This window comes from Dryobates pubescens, chromosome 1, assembly GCF_014839835.1.
Source record: "Dryobates pubescens isolate bDryPub1 chromosome 1, bDryPub1.pri, whole genome shotgun sequence".
NCBI classification, from domain to species: Eukaryota; Metazoa; Chordata; class Aves; order Piciformes; family Picidae; genus Dryobates; species Dryobates pubescens.
The window spans coordinates 61,803,537-61,822,155 of record NC_071612.1 but is presented as its reverse complement, the minus strand read 5'-3'; the positions used below and the strand labels follow the sequence as shown (position 1 = coordinate 61,822,155).

Below are 18,619 nucleotides of genomic sequence, written 5' to 3'. Positions count from 1 at the left end.
GGGAGGGAGAGATGGAGATGTTTCTTGACAGAGTGTGGGGACAGCTGAGCTGTGCAAGCAGGAGGGAGTGGGACAAGAGGAAGCAGTGTGTGTGTGTGCGTAGCTTACTCCACTCTGATTTTTGGGATGTGTATTGCTGGCCCCTAAATCAAGTCTGAGCACACCAGTACCAAAAGTTGGAACTGAGAGGAGCCAGGTTCATGGGTCAGGGGAGCAGAAGCATCTGTTGTGCATCAAGCTGTCAAGATAGCAGCTTTGGAATGCTGAAGGTTTCTCAGGACCTTCATACTGGTTAACTGGCATCCCCTGATGTCCCAGCTTGACTTCAGCTTGCCTTGGAAGGTCACCTGTTACTGTTGTGCTCTGTCTTGGCTTTGGTTGTATCTGTCCTGTCTCCCTGCTTGTGGCTATCTTAGGATGATGTGGCTCCAGAGCTGCAGAACTGTGGTGGTGCACATGGAAAAGCAGGAGAGTTTTGTATCTCTAGATGCTGTATGTCAGAGGAGGAGCTGAGAAGCTCTTACTCTCTTTAATGGAGGTAACTCTTGCAGCTAAATCAGAAAACTGAAAGGAAGAGGGTAGCCCATTGCAGGGAGGCTTGACTTGGGTGTTGTAATTAACGTGCTGATTGGGTTTCCTATGTTTAACCAGGTTCCCAGGACTCCTAGGATGAGGCTGCTGTGAAGGACTGCTGGATCCCCTGCCTGTGCCGTGGTGCCTGCAGACCGCCTGCCGCCCCCTTTCCTGCTGAAACACTGTCGTGAGGCTGCCAGGAAGAATGACTGTTGGATGCCTCCTGCAGCCCCCTTTCCTGGGGAGGACTTGGCTCCCCATGCTGCTTCTGGCAGCCTCTGCTCACTGCCACTGGCCCAGCGAGCCAGCAGAAGTGGTTCGGGACTGGGAAAACCAGCTGGAGGCCTCCATGCACTCGGTGTTGTCGGAGCTGCGGGAGCCCCTGCCGGCCGTGGTGGGCATTCCGGACAGCTCCGCCGTCGTGGGGCGCTTCTTCAGAGTCTCCATCCCCACGGACTTAATTGCTTCCAATGGTGAACTCGTCCAGGTGAGAAATGCCATTCCCTGAGGCTCATTTTCAGTTACATCCTTGCAGGAGTCCAGCCCCACCAATGGGCTGGGGCGTGAGGGGCTGCTGCGAAGCAGCCTTACCGCTCTGTAGGACTAGAGGGGAAGGATTGCTCTGAAAATAAATAATGGAAGTTCTCATCTTGTTGCAAAGTTCCTGTCTCACATAACAAAGAGAGGAGACTTCTGGGGGATGACTGATCAGGCTTGCTGGGTTTATGTAAGCTGTGCAATGCTGGGCCCTCCGCTGATGGGCACGTTCATGAGGAAATGTTGCCTCAGGATCTGAGGAGCCACAGATTCCCTGGAGCTGCTGCCCTGAGGCTCAGGGAGTTTGCTCTGCTGTGGTAACAAAGCATTGCTAGACAAATAGGCCTTGTTCTGCCTGCCAGGCTTGGGGGCTGCCTTTGACACAGTCTCTCCTGACCTCATCCCAAAGACCTCTTGGGTAGGATTGGAGCCTTTCTCTTTGACTTATTTACTCTCATGCTGCTGGCACTGCAGATGCCTCAAAACTGAGTTGTGGAATTGGTCCTGAGGGCAAGAAAGCATCAGAGTAGCTCAGAGGAGAGTAGAGACACTGCTGAACACAGGCTTGCTCATCCTTTCTGGGAAGGTGCTGAGACATTGTCCTTGCTTGGATCGCATAGAGTTCAGAAAACTGTGGTTTTAAAACAGACTTACCTTCCAATCTTAGATTTATTTTCTTTCAGAGGGGAAAACTGGAAAATAGTTATAAAAATCCAGTTTTAGAAAATGGTAAAAAAAAAACAAACAAAACCACCACCAACAAACACAACCACCTTCTGGTATGTCTCAGAAGATTAGAGGGAGATGGGGAACAAGTCGGGAAAGAGTCTGACGTCTCTGCTTCTCCTGAAGGCAGATTTAATTTAGCCCTGCCTACTGTCACACAACTATCTCAGTCCAGATACATGATCTTGCTGGCTCCAGCGAGGGTGCTGGGCCCGTGGTGTGCCAGTGATAGGCAGAAAATCTGAGGAATGCATCTGTTATGGACAGTCAGATGGGGAGGAGGAAGGTGGTGGGTGAGCCCCTGGTGAGGAGTTGAAGAAGAGGATGGGCTGGTTTGAGAGCAAAGACTGTGACACTTAACTGCCTGTAGCCAAGGGGACTGGGCCAAATGGGAGGCCATGGTGCCTGCCCAGTTTTACTCACGGCCTCTTCTCTGAGTGTGCAGCACCTGTAGAGCACTGGGCTTCAAGAGTCCAGATGGGCACAGAGAGCCCAAGATCTCCTGTTTGGGAAATTCTATCTTTGGTTTGGAACTTTGCATCATAGTGGCTTGTTCTGGTGCTGTCTAATAGCTGCATCAACATCAGGAAGCATTTTAGTGTTTGTGTAACACCACAGCTTCCTCTGTCTCCTTATCCTGGCACCAAAGTCATCTGCGATAGCCACAGTAGCTGCAGGAAAATCCTGATCGATAGATTATTTCCACCTCACCTGCTAGCTCTGAACAATACCTCTGCCACCTCGGTGTGGAGGTGTCTGCTAACAGCAGCAGGTGCCTGAAGAGCCCCAAATGAACTGGGCTGGAGCAGGACCAAACATTTACTGGTTGTGTGTAGTTCAGGAAATGCTGGGAGCGATTTGCATGCTGGTCCGTGGGCTTGCCCAAGTGCATGTTGCATCTGTTCACCTTGAAATTGATTTGAGGAGTGCACTGGGCTCTAGGGTACTGTTAGCAGCCTGATGTCTCTAGAAGGTCTCTCCCTGGCAGAGGAAACGTGTCGGCTGCTGAGCACAGCTGATCTTTGCTACGGGGATCTCATTCCTGGCTGCTGGGAACTGCGTAGGCACTTCTGGGTGCTGCGGTTCATTTTTCTCTTACCAGAAAGTTTCAGGGCAAGTTGCTCAGCTTTTTGCCTTTTTTTTTTTTCCCTCTTGCATTTCTCAGGTGGAGCTGGAGAAGCCTAATCCTTCTGGATCTTGCTAACTGGTGTACTTAAACCTTAATGAGAAAGAATAAGGGCTGTGCCCCGTGAGATGAAAGAGTGGGTCAGAGTTTATGATGAGATGTGATTGCCTATGCTTAGTTCCCTTCAGTTTCAAAGAAATGGACTGTAATTTCGTTATTTTTTTTATCAAAGCTGACAGCTGATGTCTCCAAACTCCCAAGAGCTTCCCATCTGGAGCCTGGGGAAGGTGTTACTGCTTCATTTCTAGATAATTCCTGCTGATTATTTCTAGGCTTGGGTTGTATTGTGGTGGAGGACGGCCACGAAGCCGCTGCTCAGGTCCTCTCCCTGCTTGCTAGCAGATTCCAGCCAGCTGTAGACAAAATAGTTTTCACTGCAAACTAGGTTGTGGGATGGAAACAATGCCAGGCATCTGCAGCATGGCAGAGGAGTTCCTGGCAGGCGTGTGCTCCCGCACCGATATGCGTGCTGTGTGCGTCAGCAGGTATGTGCTCCTGTGAGCACCCCCATGCTGCTTCACAACAGGTGAGAGAGCTTCTGGTCACGTACAGAAGCAGGTTTGTTCTCAAGCTGCCAAGGAGGACATAACAGAAAAGCATTAAAAATCCTCCCTCTTGTTTCCACGTTGCTCAGAGCCAGCTGCTAGCGCGGCTTTGTGACTGTCGTAGCTGATGCCTGGCAATCAGAAACTCCCATCCCCTGTGCCTTGTCTTGCTGAGCAAAGGCCTTGGTCAGGCATTAACATGCCCTCTGAAGGGTAGCTGCAGCCTGTAGGTATTCCACATGTTGAATTTGGAGGCAGTTCAGTTCAGATGCTGACCTCTAGCTTCCTCACTACAGCAAGGCTCCTCACTGCAAGATTGCTCTTCTGGGCTCTGAAGGTGTCTTGGAAATGAAAACTTCCCCAAAGGGTTAACGTCAGCTGCTTGCCACATTTGACACCTTGGTGATTTTACAAGAGTGGGGTAAAAAAACCCAGTCTCTGCATATTATACAACAGGTAGTGTGAGGGCCTGCAGGTGCCCACCAGCTCCTGTCAGAGGCAGACTGGGAGCAGTGTAACAGTTGGGCATGAGTGCAGGTAGCCTCACCACGAGCCTCGTGATCTCCTTGCCCTATGTCCACTGAAGACTGTGGAGTCTGACCCCTTACCTCCCAGCTGTGTCCTGTTGTTGAGGAACAGATTATGCAGGGGCCAAAGACCAGGTGGATTTCCTGTTCCTGCCACTTCTATTTGAAGCTGCTCCAGAACTTGGCTGCTCTGATTAAAAATGCAGCTTCTAGCCTAAATTTAGAGATGAGTAGAAATATTTATATGTGCTGCCCTTTAGCTTTAAATCAATTTTACCTTCATAATATTTACTTCCTTTATGTATTTATAAGTGACAGGCATATTCCTCTGACTTGATTTTATTAGGTTAAGCAAGCCAGCCTCTTTAGTCTTTCTCATAAAATAAACTTTCTTTCCCCCCCTCTGCTCATCTTTGCAGCTGCATTCTGCACCTCTTCCAGCTTGAGTTTGTTTTTCTTACGCTTGCATGACCACAGTGATACAAAATGCTCTAGATGAAATTTTACCAGAGCCTCCTATAAAGGCATCAAAACTTCCTTTTCTCTGCTATAAATAACCTTTCTTGATACAATTGTTTGCTTTTCCATGTCTGCCTTACTTTGGCTCAGACATCTTTGCCGTCGGCTGAAATACCCAGTAGTTGTTTTTTTTCCTCTGCTTCCAATTTGTTGAGGTCCCAGAAGAGGATGTTAGGCAAGGTGCATCATGGTTGATTTTTGCAGTGCTGATACTGGGTCTCCAGGAGGTCTGCTAGTCTTGTCTCTAAGGCTGTCTCATTTTTCTCGTGTGAAAACCTAAGCCCTCCTATTGCCTGTCCAGGTAAGGACACAAGTAATCAGGGGAGGACAGTGGTGCTAACACTGACAGCACCTCTGGCAGCGTTTGGGATGGTGGCTGCTGCACTAAGTGGCTCTCCACCCATCCCACCAGCAATGAAAACCTGCCAGAAACTGGGAAAATTTATGGCCCTGGCCCATAAAAGAATCACCACACAAATTAAGGCAGTCACACGATAACGACCTCCCTCCTGTGTGCAGGATGTTGAGCTGACTTGGTGCAGAAACTGTTGTAGAAAGCATGTGGCCCCTTCAAGGCAGAGAGTAGGACTTTCTGACTGTCAGCTGTGGGCTGGAGGCTGTGACAGCGTTTCTCCAGGCTGGAGGCAGTGAAGAGTGGGCATGTGGGCTGGAAATGCCTCTCCAGAAGCACCAGGCACTGCACTTGGGTCTGAGTCTTAAATACAGCCATAAAGTTGTATTGCTATGATAGTGTCCCCTGGGCTGCAGAGATGAATCTGGTGCCCTTGCACAGTCAACATTCTGAACGCATATGGCCATAGGACACAAAGATGTGCGATGTCAAGGCACAACCTTGCACAAGCAGGTGATTTGCTGTGTCTTCCTTGAAGGTAATGTGAAGCTGCTGACCTGCCTTTGTGATATTAGGTATGGGATGGATCCCGTGGAGCAGATCTCCCACAGGTTCGTTAGCCAGTGCGACGGGGAAGCTTTCAGGTGAGCACAGCCAAGCCTGACAGTTCTTGCCTGCACCTTGGCTCCTGATTGCTTTTTGGTTGAAGTGCACAGTCTCACGAGGGCTTTGCTGGGAAGACAGATAAAACATGTTGCAGGGGTTCCAAGAAGCTGTTGCAGTATGCAAACATAGCTGGTGGCCAAGTGATTAGAAAACTGAATGAATTCTCATAGGTGGAGGTCTGGGGGTTATCAGAACACTGGATATTCATCTGGGCAAAAAGGGAGTCCTGCTTTCCAAGCAGTAGCCTGATTTTCCAATGGTTGTTCTACTTGCTGCCAGTTGAAGTGGCTTTTATTGAACACCTTTGCTCTCCTCGGACTTCAGGGACTATGTTTTATAAGTAGGATCAGCAGAGAGCAGGTTGAAAGAGTCCTGACATCGAGTACCTGCTGCCAGGGCCGTGCCTCATGTTTCCACCCTGCTCTGACCCCAAAACAAAGGAGTGGATGTCAGCAGCCAGCCCACAGTGCCAGCACAAACTCTGTTTTAGGGAAGAAGAGCTCAAAATACGGCACTTATTTTACTAATTTCTTTTCCTCTTGCAAGGATCCTTACCACAAAACTTTTTAACTGCATGAGAGTTTTATTAAAGCAGCATTTCTCAGAGGAGGAAGACCAGCAAAGAGCACTCCTGAAGGCCTGGGTCATCAAGTTGGGTATCTTAAGAGACTCTGTGTCAGTGCATTCAATCTTTGCCTCATCCCTGGGGTCCTTGGTTGTCTTAGACCAACCAGGAGGCAAAGCAACAGCTGCTATTTGCGGGAGACCGTGCAGGGATAAATGGCAGTGCCTGGAACAGGTCCAGGCAAAGGACGACTTGGGCAAGGCTTTGCTTAACTGCCATGCTGCAATCTTAGTGATAAGATGAGCTGATAAGATTTCTACTGGGGGGGGGGGGGGGGGGGGGGGGGGGGGGGCTGCTTATCTTTTTCCTGCAGCAAGCCAGACTTGGGGGGAACTTGGCATTTTCAGCACACGCTTAGTAACAAGCTCTGAATTTGGAGGAGTGGAAAATGTGACTCAATCTAATTATAAACTGCCTTTTCAGACGGGATGGGAAGGTCCTTGTTTTGTCCTGTTCCTAGGGATCGTTGCTCTGGGCGTCCGGGGAACCTGAGAAATGCAGCAGTAAGGAGAATCCTGCAAAGGAACTGACCTGAGATTGTGGGACCTGGCTCGCCTTTCCTTGCCCTGCTCTAGTGCCAGCTTTCCAGCAATCTGCTGATGGCAGGGATACATTGCCAGGCTGGTTAGCTGCGTGGCGGCAGCACTAAACCCCCAGCACTTGGCATCCCTGCTGTGTGGTATTTTTGCTTCCCTTTGGCCTTTCGCTTACAAAAAGTCGCACTGACGGAGCAGCCCAATGAACTTTTATTTCCTAAGCTGTTTGAGGCTTTTCCTGCCCTGTGCTCACCCCCCAAACAAGGCAGAGAGTGGGGTGTGGGCAGCCCATGCTGACCCCAGCCCTGGCGCGGGCGGGCTGTGCCTTCCCGCTCCAACAATAAGGCTAAACAAATCCTTCCAAGCTGCTTGCATGGACCGATGAAAGGAGGATTTCTTGGGACACTCAATGTTTTGTAGTGACCTCCCAGTGAAACAGCTGTTGTGTTCCCTTGCCCAGGCAGAGTGGGACGCTGAATAGTGCCCTTATAGCAAACACAGAGGCGCATCTGGAAAAGGAGCTGTCACGGTAGGAGTATGCGAGGTTGGCATGAGCTGGGCGTAGCCGCTCAGCCCGTGCTGCTGCGGAGCCATTTTACTGGTCAGGGAGAAGTTGGTGAGACAAAGCCACTGCTCCTCGGGCAGGCTGTGTCCACAGACCACAGCCCTGTGCTTGAAACCTCTCCTTTTCATGGGCACATGAAAGTACAGCAGCTACTTCAGGCGGCTTTTCTGCATTTCTCTTGCAGGGACTGAATTTTGGGGTTGAGGACCAGGACCTGTGTAGCCTTGCCATCCCTTAGCTTCACGTTCTGAGGCTGAAAGGTTTGGTTTTCCTAAGGCAGCAGCTTCAGTGCACGGAGACGTGCAGCAGGAGCTTTGCAGAGCTTTAGCTAGGACCAGCCGAAAGGCAGAGTTAGTTTAACCGTCCTGACCTACCCTGTGCACAAAGGAAGCGCCAGTTGCTGGCTGTTCCCGTATAGCTCTCGGTCTCTGCACAGAAGTGGTGAGCTCCTGCTGGTAATGAAGACTCGGGTCACTGGGGCTGACGTATTTCTGAGAGCTGCTGAAGTCTCTGGGCTGTTTTTAGACTTCCAGGGGCAGATGTGCCTGCATGAAATGTCCTGGAGCAGCTTGGTTTTGTCTGTGAGTTCCTGTGCCTTCCATCCAAGGCATGCAGCAGCTCAAAAGAGCACTGTCTGCTGAGGATGCCCAAAAGCTTTGGCAGGTATTGTAGCCCCTCTGTAGGGAACCATGTGCGGTGATGGTCTCCCTCCTTGCTGTGCCAGGGAAGCACAACTTCCCTTCCTTCAGGCCAAGCTTTCCCATAGCACAGCACTGTGCAGTGGCACCAAGGCTGTGCCTGGTGAGCAGAAGGCACCAAGAAATGCTCACCCTCCTTTCACCACTGTTTCTTGGGCCTTGTGTTTCTAGGAAAGGCCTATCTGATGTCCTATGTCGGGAGCTGTCAGGACGACTCTTGTCGGGACGACGGCGAGGAAGACTCGCGGCCAATCAATATGATTGATAAGCAAGCTCAACTTTGTTGTTCAAACGCACGGCTTATAAAGCATCTCAGCTAAATATGCACAAATGCCATTATTCCATTGGCTGTTAGTCCAGGCTTACATTATAATATCCAGCCTCCTGGCAGTTAGGACTACGTGCAACTTCACAAGCTCCTTTCTAACTAGTTCTTTGTTTCACATATACTTTGTTTCACATGCTGTTATCTTCTAACGCAGCTGCAAGCACAGCCACAAGGCTATGGTGACCTTGCTGCATCAGCACATCGGCTAACTGTGAGCAGTAAACAACAAGATGGGAGTATGGCCTACACATTCTGCTCAGATAGTTGTTCCGTAGACCCACGTCCCTTAGATTCAAGCCATTCCTCAACAGTCCTAGTTTGCAGTTCTAATGTATTTGAGAATAGGAGGGTGGGGAGTAAGAGTGGATGCTCTTTTTGTCATCATGTGGTTGCCTCACTGTCAGGGCTGTTCCCTGGAGCTGAAGACTTGCAGCCATTGTGTTCTGAGGGTTGTCCAGCTCCTGCCTTGTGTTCTCTCACCCAGTGCAGCACCTCTGCTGCAGCAGGAGCTGCCCAGGTCAGTAGTACCTGGACAGCTTGACCGTATGTACATGCCCGCAGTCACTGGCTCCATCTTTGTGTACACCCATGGGCAGAGGGAATCCCAGAATGAGGATTCCATCCTCAGACTTGGAGCCTGCAACCCCCATGTGCTCATCATTTCTCTAGCTTCCCTATCAACTGTTACCAGCACTGCAAATCACCACAGCTCTAGGGCAGATCTGAAACCAGTGTCTATCACCACTTGTTCAGCCCATGTGGGACAAGGCATCCCAAAATCTTCCTGCCCACGCATTGTGTTGGAGGCTCAGACCGCCTGTTGCTCTGCTGACAAAACTGCCCAGTGCTACTGCCTGTAGGAGGGGGTTAAGATAAGCTTGGGTCTTAGGCAAACAGCTCAGGTTTGACTCTGCAGTTATATTTGCATTTGAATTGCATCTGGATTTCCATTTTCCTTCCACTGCCCCCTGGTTAATTGCTTTCTGAAGCCTGGGTGCTGCAGACCGAGTTTAGCAGCGGTTAGGTCAGGTGGCTGAGCACAGTTCAGCTTGCCTTCTGTTCAGATGCAGAGAGGGCTCTGCCAGGGTATTCTTCACTGCTGGTCATGTGTGTTAGGGCAGTGCTGAAGGAGCAACTCCTTAAGGGGAGTCTGTTGTACAGTAAATTGTATTTGGTGATTATATTCCAGAAGAAATCCCTGGCACAGAGTCTGTCTCTCGGCAACAGCTGGACATGGGGGAGGGGAAGGGGCTGTGGGGGTTCTGGCAGGGCTGCAGGATTATCCTTGCTCACCCCTGTCCAAAAGCAGTCAGGGATGTTTTGAACTGGGACTGATTTGAAAAGATGCAGGAAGGAGCTGAGGCCCCAGCTGCTGCTACCCATGGGAAGATCTGGCATCACAGACTGTGAAGATGCCACCAGATAACTCTAGCTATCCGGGAGGATTTCATAGTGGTGTGCCAAAAGGACTCTACAGTACCTGCCTCCTAACAAAGGATTTGCTGCCTCCTCTTTGGAGGATTCATTGGGAGAAGGACTAAATACCTGGAGGATTAGAGGCCGCTCTTGCAGGCAGGAACATGGGTTTTGCCCGAATTCCCTGAGAGGCAGCAGTTTTGCTCACTGCTCCTTTGCCTGTCGTTGTCTGTTGGCTACAGGGCTTTAAGAGCTAAGTTTGGAAGGAGAGAAAAAAAAAAAAAGGGCAACTCAAACTGAGCTATCTTCTTTCATAAGCTGACTGCTCTTGGCCAGCCTAAAAATAACAGGCCATGTATATCTGAAAGGACTTTGTGAACAAGGTCTTCAAACCCAGCCAGGCCTTTGTACGTATTTAAACTCACAAACATGGCTAATTTTTTAATGGTCTTCAGTACCCTGCTTGGCTTGTGTATAATCTGCAGCTGATAAGCATTCATTTACAATTATCTCAAATAATGAGAGAACAAAGATAGCCTTTTTTTTTTTCCCCTTGAGCAGTGGCAGAGTTATTTGGAAGCCAGACCCCTTGAGGGAAATGGCAGAGCCTAAAGCTCATATTTACTGCCTACACAGAAAACAGGGAGTTGGTTTTTTTCACTTGAAAACTACAGATCCCAAATCATTAACTTTGTGTAGCTTTAACAAATAGCCTTTGAAGCAATATTTGGAGGAAGCTTTGCTAGAAGAGAGTCCAGGGCTCCCCACCACCATGAACAGCACAGTGACCATGAGCAGGACAGACCCATGCCAAGGGCTCAGCTGGGGAGCATTCATTTAGGAACAAGTGGTTTTATTCAGCCCAACATCTATTTCATCTGCTCTAATCTTGCTGGGCTCTTCCTTTGCTACACAGATGGATATTGCATCCAGTTTTGGGCTCCCCAGTTCAGGAGGGACAGGAATCGACTCGAAGGAGTCCAACAGAGAGCTACAAGGATGATGAAGGAACTGGAGCACTGCCCTTTGAGGACAGGCTGAGAGACCTGGGGCTGTTTAGTCTGGAGAAGACTGAGAGGGGATTTAATAAATGTTTATGAATAGCTCAGGGCTGGGTGTCAAGAGGGAGGGGACAGGCTCTTCTCAGTTGCACCCTGTGATAGGACAAGGGGCAATGGATATAAACTACAGCACAGGAGGTTCCACCTCAACATGAAGAGGAACTTCTTCACTGTGAGGGTCACAGAGCACTGGAACAGGTTCCCTAGAGGGGTTGTGGAGTCTCCTTCTCTGGAGACTTTCAAGACCCATCTGGATGTGTTCCTGTGTGACCTGTGCTAGATTCTATGATCCTGCTCTGGCAGGGGGGGGTGGACTCGATCTCTGGAGGTTCCTTCCAACCCCTAATATCCTCTGATCCTGTGTGCTGCCAGGGCAGTGGCATCAAGTGCTTGTGACTTCATGGCACAGGCCTCTTCATAGGCATAATTCACATCAATTTGATTTTCTTAATCACCTCTTGCAGAACCCTTAGAAGCAGTCCACATCTCATTGTGGGTTGCATACAGCTGAACCAGCTCAGCTCCTTAAATCAACTTTGAGTGAGTTTATAGATGTTTTGCAGCCATCACATCCCTGCTGGAACAAGTTGTCCCAGTAGGTGATTGCCTGGCCTGATTTTGTTATGTTTTGTTTTTCAGGAGAGCCTAGTTTTGAATGTGAATCTGTCTAGCTGGAGTTACATTTTCCAGTTGTGGGCCCTTAGGAACATGAGCTCATATGGAAACTGTAGGTTAAGAAGGAGTTTTCAAGCATAGATACTCAGGCTGGCCAGTGCTTCCCTCACTGCCTTTTGCACTCGCCCTCCTGAGTGAGTTTGGGCTTGCAAACACAGGAGCACAAATGATAGAAGAGAACCACCTCGTGACGCGAGATTGAAAGTGAGCTCGCACATCTCCAAATCATGTGCCGTGCCCAGGGAGGGGGAGGGAGTGCCAGAAAACCCCGGCTGGCAGGAAAGCTCTGCATGGAGTCTGTGATCCTCTGATTCAGGGCTTTCATGGAGTCCACGGAAGGGGGAGATTTGTTACAAGTGTGGCCTGAACTTCCGTGTTCAGCATGCGTTTCACCACTCACTACTCAAGTTCTTGTTCTTCTTGATGGTGAAAGCCTCAGTAACACTGTGTCTGTGTCCCGCCTCCTTGTGTTTCTGTTCCTAATGTGTGCCCAGCCCTGCCCTGCCTCCTCCCCAGTGGGCAGTCAGTGGCTAATTTTGGCACAAGGGCATAAGGAGTGGCACCGTTCGGCTCCTGCTGATGTTAAGTGCTGGTTTGCACAGGGCACTCTCCTGGCAGCTCGGTTTTTAGCAGGTGTGATGAAATCACCCTTTTTTAAAGGAGCACAAGTGCAGGTCAGCCCTTCTGGCTGGGCAGGAGCCAGACCCAGCCTTTCTTCTCTCTTGGCAGGAGAGATGCCAAGGAAGGACAGTTTGGTCCTTTGTTCCTGCAGGAGGGAGGCTTGGTTCCCGGTGCTCGTCGCAGGTGAAGGGCTGCTGTTCCTTCAGGCTGGCTGGGGTCAAAGCAGCTCCTGTTCTTGCTGCAGTGCATGGAGCAGCTCTGCCAAAACCCACTGTGTTCTGCCAGGCATGTGGGTAAGCAGCAAGGCTGAGTGGAAGGGTGTTCCTATCGCCATGCCTCAGTTAGTGTGGGGTACATCCACGGCGTAGGGGCCACGGAGTGGCTTTCTCTGGCCTGTGTACGCAGGAGTCTGAATCCACTGCTCTGGGATGTTGCTGCTGAGGAGTTAACCAAAAGCTGTGCTAACAACTTTAAACTCTGCTCTATAAACTGTACCCAGAGTGTGTCTCATGATGTGCTCTCTAGCTTGTCCAGGCTGGCCAAAAGCAGAGGAGAGGAATGAGGGTGTTGCCTGCGTGATCATGACCAAAACCTCTGCAGCTCTTGCACAAAAGCTGCTCTTCCCAAAGGACTTTGGGGTCCTACCTTATGTTATCCAGACCCTTCAGTAGCAAGGAGTCTGAGCGCCCCCCGCCCTCCGCCTGGCCCTTCCGTGTGCTGTCTGAATCCTGCCTGCAGCTGGGAGGGTGGGAGAGGTGCCCAAGATTCTTCTGTCGAGCCCTGCAGCGCCAGGCTTTGCTCTTGTCCATTCCAGGGGTCTTTCCCCATCAGGGCCTATGGCTGGGGAGGTCTGGTGAGTCCAGCCCCATCTCTGTACCCACTGCCAGACATGAGGACACTCATGCCCAGCAGGTTTCTTTGTGAAGCTTCCTGCCCAGCTCTGTGTTTGGATGAATTATGAGATACATAGGAGCTTTACAGAACTGCAGAGTAACCAAAGCATTCTTTCAGGAGAGCTGGAGCACAGCTCCATGTTGGACTGCTGTGAGCCCAGAGCCTCAACCAGGTTGCTAAATGCATCTCCATGGGCCCCTAAGCATACAGTTTCCTCTGAGTGTGGGGGAAGATGCCTTGTGGTGAGCTCTGGGAAGCCCGGCTAGAGCACTTTCCAAATGCCTCCGACCCAGGGAGGTGGCAAAGCTCAAGTTACTTGTCCTGGGGTACCTACAGCTCTGGGAAATGTCACAGCCCACTGAACTGGCAGTGGCATCCCTTCCACTGTGCAGCCTGAGTGGCTCTGCTGTGCCTCGTGACTGGAAAGCAGCTGTAACAAATGGCTGTACTGCAGGTGGATGGACACCAAGCACTGGAGAGGTGTTGGGGTTTGCATCCACCCTCAGCTACAGCCAGGGCAGGAGGTGGGAGTCCCCTGGGCTCTCCTGTACGTGGGTTGGGGAGCAGCTTGCAGGGGGTCAGCCATGCTGGTGACATTTCAGAGAAAACTGGAGTCTTTTCCACAAGAGCAAAACGGCCAGGAGACCTGCGGGGTCTGCACCTGGGCTGACTAGGAGGGAGACCTAGTTGGAAAAAGAGGGCAGGCTCAGCAAGCATGAATGGGTAAGCTGGGGAGAAGCAGCAGCCTGTGAGTTACTGCTGGCTCCCTCCACTGGAGTATGTGTAAATGCCATGGCTGTGTGCATTGCCCCTGCTGCTGGGCTGCACAAGTGTATTGCCATTGACTTAGAAGAGGTAGCAAATACAGCGCTGGAGTCCTGAGGTGCCTGCAGTCTGAGCCAAAGCCACCCACTGCTTGTAGTCTGCAGAAGCAAGTTCTGATATGAAAGTTAAATCACTCTGGGTGCAAAGCCAGGCTGGCACGCCACCCTGTCTGATGTCCAGAAGTGCCACTGCCTGGGAGCTGTGCCCCTGCCTGCCCCAGGGGCCATTGCAGTGCTTGAGTGACCAGATGTTGGGTTTGCACTCCCCCTTCATCCCCAGCCTGCCATGTGTCTGGCAGTGCAGGTGGACATGCCATGTAGCTCTCAGGATTTGCTGCTGTCCTCCAACCAGGCTGGGGACTCTGACCCACAATTTGGCAGCTTCTGGCCCCTCTGGCTCAGCCTGAATGCTGGGGGCCATGGGACAGAGCTGAAAATTAACAGAGAAAATGTGTGCTCTGCTGAGCTGCTGGAGCAATAGGCTTGCAAGGTGTGAGCAAATGAGGGAGGAAGCGAGACAGCAGGGCTGGGAGAGGAAGGAATGGGAAGAGGGCAGTTAATGAATCAGCTCTGCTGTATGGCCTAACTTCACCCTCAGCTTTGTAGCTGTCCACATGACTTCAGCTCCCCTTCTGCCCTTGGAGAAGATGAATCATTTGTACTTAGTAGTTGCACGCCAAGTGGTAGAGAGATGGTGCCAGCAGGTGAGGGACCTTTGCAGGACTCTGTGACCTCCCATGGTTCCTAAAGTCCTTTGGGACCAGTGAACACTTCAGAGCTTGTCTTTGCCACCAGGCGGAGAAGACACTGCACTGGCCAGGAAGTTCCTTCCCCGGTTGTTACGCTTTGGATTTTTGTCTTTAATGCTTTAAACGAAGCATTATTGCTGTTAGAACCTGTCCTAGTCCTCTACTTCTAAAAGCACCACCACCTTTTTGATTTTATTTTTTTCTTCTTCTTTGGTAGATCTCTGAAGCTGGGAAGGACTCTTTGCCTTCTTGGTTGCACTGGAACGTGGAGAGCAGCTCCCTGGAAGGGCTGCCCCTTGACACAGACAAGGGCGTCCACTACATCTCGGTGACCACGCTGCAGCCCTTCCCAAATGGGAGCTATGTGCCACAGACCGCAAATGTCTTCTCTGTTGAGGTCCACCAAGAAGATCACAACGAGCCTCAGTCGGTGCGAGCGGCCGCCCAGGACACAGGCGACGCAGCGCCCTTCGTGTGTGGCTCGGAAGAGCCGGTCACCATCCTGACTGTCATTTTGGATGCTGACCTAACGAAAATGACACCAAAGCAGAGGATTGAACTCTTGAACAGAATGAGAAGTTTCTCAGAGGTGGAACTTCATAACATGAAGTTGGTTCCTGTTGTAAATAACAGACTCTTTGACATGTCAGCCTTCATGGCTGGACCGGGAAACGCAAAGAAGGTGGTGGAAAACGGGGCCTTACTCTCGTGGAAACTGGGATGCTCCCTGAGCCAGAACAGTGTCCCCAACATCAGCAAGGTGGAGGCTCCAGCTAAGGAAGGAACCATGTCTGCCCGCCTTGGCTACCCTGTTGTTGGCTGGCACATTGCTAACAAGAAACCTCACCTCCCAAAGAGGATGCGGCGGCAGATCAATGCCACCCCAACTCCTTTGACGGCCATCGGGCCGCCCACCACTGCAGCACAGGAACCGCCAACCAGGATTGTCCCTACCCCTACGTCACCTGCCATCGCACCTCCCACAGAGACAACAGCACCCCCTGTCCGGGAGCCCATACCGCTGCCCAGGAAGCCAACAGTCACCATCAGAACGAGAGGCCCCATCATCCAGACCCCCACACTGGGACCAATCCAGCCAACCAAGGTAGCAGAAGGCACCGGTACAGCCTCTGTGCCCATTCGCCCCACCATGCCCGGGTACTTGGAGCCCACCGCAGTGATCACACCACCCACAACTACCACCAAGAAACCCAGAGTCTCCACGCTGAAGCCAGCCACACCATCCACAACAGATTCTTCCACAGCAACAACACGAAGGCCTACTCGAAGACCCAAAACACCCCGTCCAACGAAGCCTCCCAGCACCACCAGATCCCCCATCTCCAAGCTGACCACAGCCTCCCCTCCGGGCCGTGTACGCACCACAGCCAGTGGGCTTCCTCGGCCCTGGGAGCCAAACGAGCCACCCAAGCTGACGAACCACATCGACAGGGTTGACGCGTGGGAGGGCACCTACTTTGAGGTGAAGATACCATCAGATACCTTCTACGACAAGGAGGATACCACCACAGATAAGCTGCAGCTGACTTTGAAGCTGAAGGAGCAGCAGATGATCGAGGAGAACTCGTGGGTGCAGTTCAATAGCACCAGCCAGCTGATGTACGGCATGCCGGACCACAACCACATCGGGAAGCATGAGTACTTCATGTACGCCACCGACAAGGGGGGGCTCTTCGCCGTGGATGCTTTCGAGATCCACGTCCACAAACGCCCACACGGGGACAAGTCTCCGGTGAAGTTCAAGGCGAAGCTGGAAGGGGACCATGATGCGGTGGTGAATGACATCAATAAGAAGATCATGCTGGTGAAGAAGCTGGCTCTGGCCTTCGGCGACAGGAACAGCAGCACCATCACGGTGCAGAACATCGCCAGAGGTTCCATCATCGTGGAGTGGACAAACAACACACTGCCCCTGGAGCCCTGCCCCCGGGAGCAGATACGGACTTTGAGCAAAAAAATTGCAGATGACTCCGGCGGGCCGAGCCCAGCTTTCTCCAATGTCCTGCAGCCTGAGTTCAAGCCTCTGAATGTGTCGGTGGTCGGCTCCGGCAGCTGTAGGCACATCCAGTTCATCCCTGTGACTAAAGACGACAGGGTGATGTCGGAGGCCACACCAACCGTGGCAGCAGGCAAAGATCCCGAGAAGAGCAGCGAGGACGATGTATACCTGCACACTGTCATCCCCGCCGTGGTGGTGGCCGCCATCCTCCTTGTGGCTGGCATCATTGCCATGATCTGCTACCGCAAAAAGAGGAAAGGGAAGCTGACCATCGAAGATCAGGCCACCTTCATCAAGAAAGGTGTACCCATCATCTTCGCCGACGAGCTGGATGACTCCAAGCCTCCACCGTCCTCCAGCATGCCCCTCATCCTCCAGGAGGAGAAAGCCCCACTGCCCCCACCAGAGTACCCCAACCAGAGCATGCCAGAAACCACACCGCTCAACCAGGACACCATCGGGGAGTACACGCCACTGCGGGACGAGGACCCCAATGCACCACCCTACCAGCCTCCCCCTCCCTTCACGGCACCCATGGAGGGGAAAGGCTCCCGCCCGAAGAACATGACCCCATACAGGTCCCCGCCGCCCTACGTCCCTCCTTAACGAACGGGAGGCTCTCGGGGGGAGAAGGGGCCTCCAGCTCCACGCCAGTGCTGTTTGTGGACCGGCAGCCCCCTCGCCAGCCAGGAACCCCAAGCCCCAGCCCACTGCCCAGCAGGCCCTCCCCGGCTGCGCCTGCCGCTCCGGAGCGCTCACGGGACTTTGGGGGGGGGACACTTGTTTTATTTTTGCCTAACAAGCTTTGGGTTTATTTTATTCATAGAAAAAAAAAGGAAAAAAAAAAAAAGTTTCTCGGCTGAAACACCTTCCCGGCGGCTGGGCCTCTGGCCGGGGCCGGGGGGGCGGGCAGGGAGGGGGGAAGGGGCCGGGATGGGCCGGGGCGGGAGGAGCAGGCAGCACTGGGGTAGCACTCTGGGTCTCCGCTGTTTGCCTTTAACACTAACTGTACTGTTTTTTCTATTCACGTGTGTCTAGCTACAGGACGTAACATGAAAGGTAGCCTAAAAATAATTAAATTCAAGGGACTTTCTGAAGTCGATGTTTTAAGTTTTTACATTTAATCTGCTGTTTTACCTAAACTTGGGATGTGTAGTTTTGGGGAGGGGAGGGCAGTGCTGCGCTGCAGGCGAGCTCCAGGGGCAATTCAGGGGATGCCCTCACAGCCAGCCACCTTCCTCCTCAGGGGCATCAGCTTCTTGGTTCGGGGTTTTGATTCGTTTTATGGGTTTTTTTTTAATCAAAGAAATCCTATTTTTCTCACACATCATAAAACAGGCATCAGTTGAGTCAGACTGGCGTTGGGGGTTACTTATGGCTAAGCAGAGGGCAGCTGCCCCACACCTTGGTGTGCAGGGCAGGGGGAGTCCACCAGGCCCCACTCCACAGCAAGCACTGGGCACAGGGGGCACGTTTTTAGCAAAACTTCTTCCTGGCGAGGGGTGTTTGCTCCGTGGGGCCTCTTTGCCTTGACTCCTCCGTCAGAACGGTGCTGGAATGGCCTCGGGGCCACACGCCTCTTCCCAGCTGCTCCACGCCGGGACGCTGTGGGGAAAGATGCAAAAGTTATAAAAGAGGGGGAAAAGGAAAAACAAAAAAGTGCCAAGAATACTTAATAGCTAGAGAAAAGAAAAAAATCAGCGAACTCTCAAATCTAATTTTTTTTACTAAATTTTTGATACAGCCTCCAATTGCTTTATTAAAAAAGACTTCAACACCGGTGTACCGCTAGCAGCAGTTTGTACCAGCGTAGCTTGCCCGGGACCCACCGCCCTGCTCGGGCCGGGCCGCGGAACCCCCTGGCCGCCTCTTCCTTCACGTTGTTGCTGTTCTTTTTTTCTCTTTCGACTCATCCGAAGCATGGAGTTGTTGGTGTTTCCCCGGAGCGGTCCCCGACACGGGGACAACCCGTCCCT

The 18,619-nt window shown here is 51.8% G+C and overlaps 1 protein-coding gene across 2 annotated transcripts in view; it reads left to right on the top strand.

The window, feature by feature from the left end:
- Positions 1–17,538, top strand: part of DAG1 (dystroglycan 1) — a 55,597-nt gene extending 38,059 nt beyond the window's left edge. For both annotated transcript variants that reach the window (XM_009907636.2, XM_054166883.1), the window contains 2 exons: positions 652–1,060; positions 14,841–17,538. In XM_009907636.2, the coding sequence (XP_009905938.2) occupies positions 779–1,060; positions 14,841–17,249 (2,691 nt within the window). In that variant the 5' untranslated portion in view covers positions 652–778 and the 3' untranslated portion in view covers positions 17,250–17,538. The remainder of the gene's footprint in view (positions 1–651; positions 1,061–14,840) is intronic.
- The last annotated feature ends 1,081 nt before the right edge of the window (positions 17,539–18,619 follow it).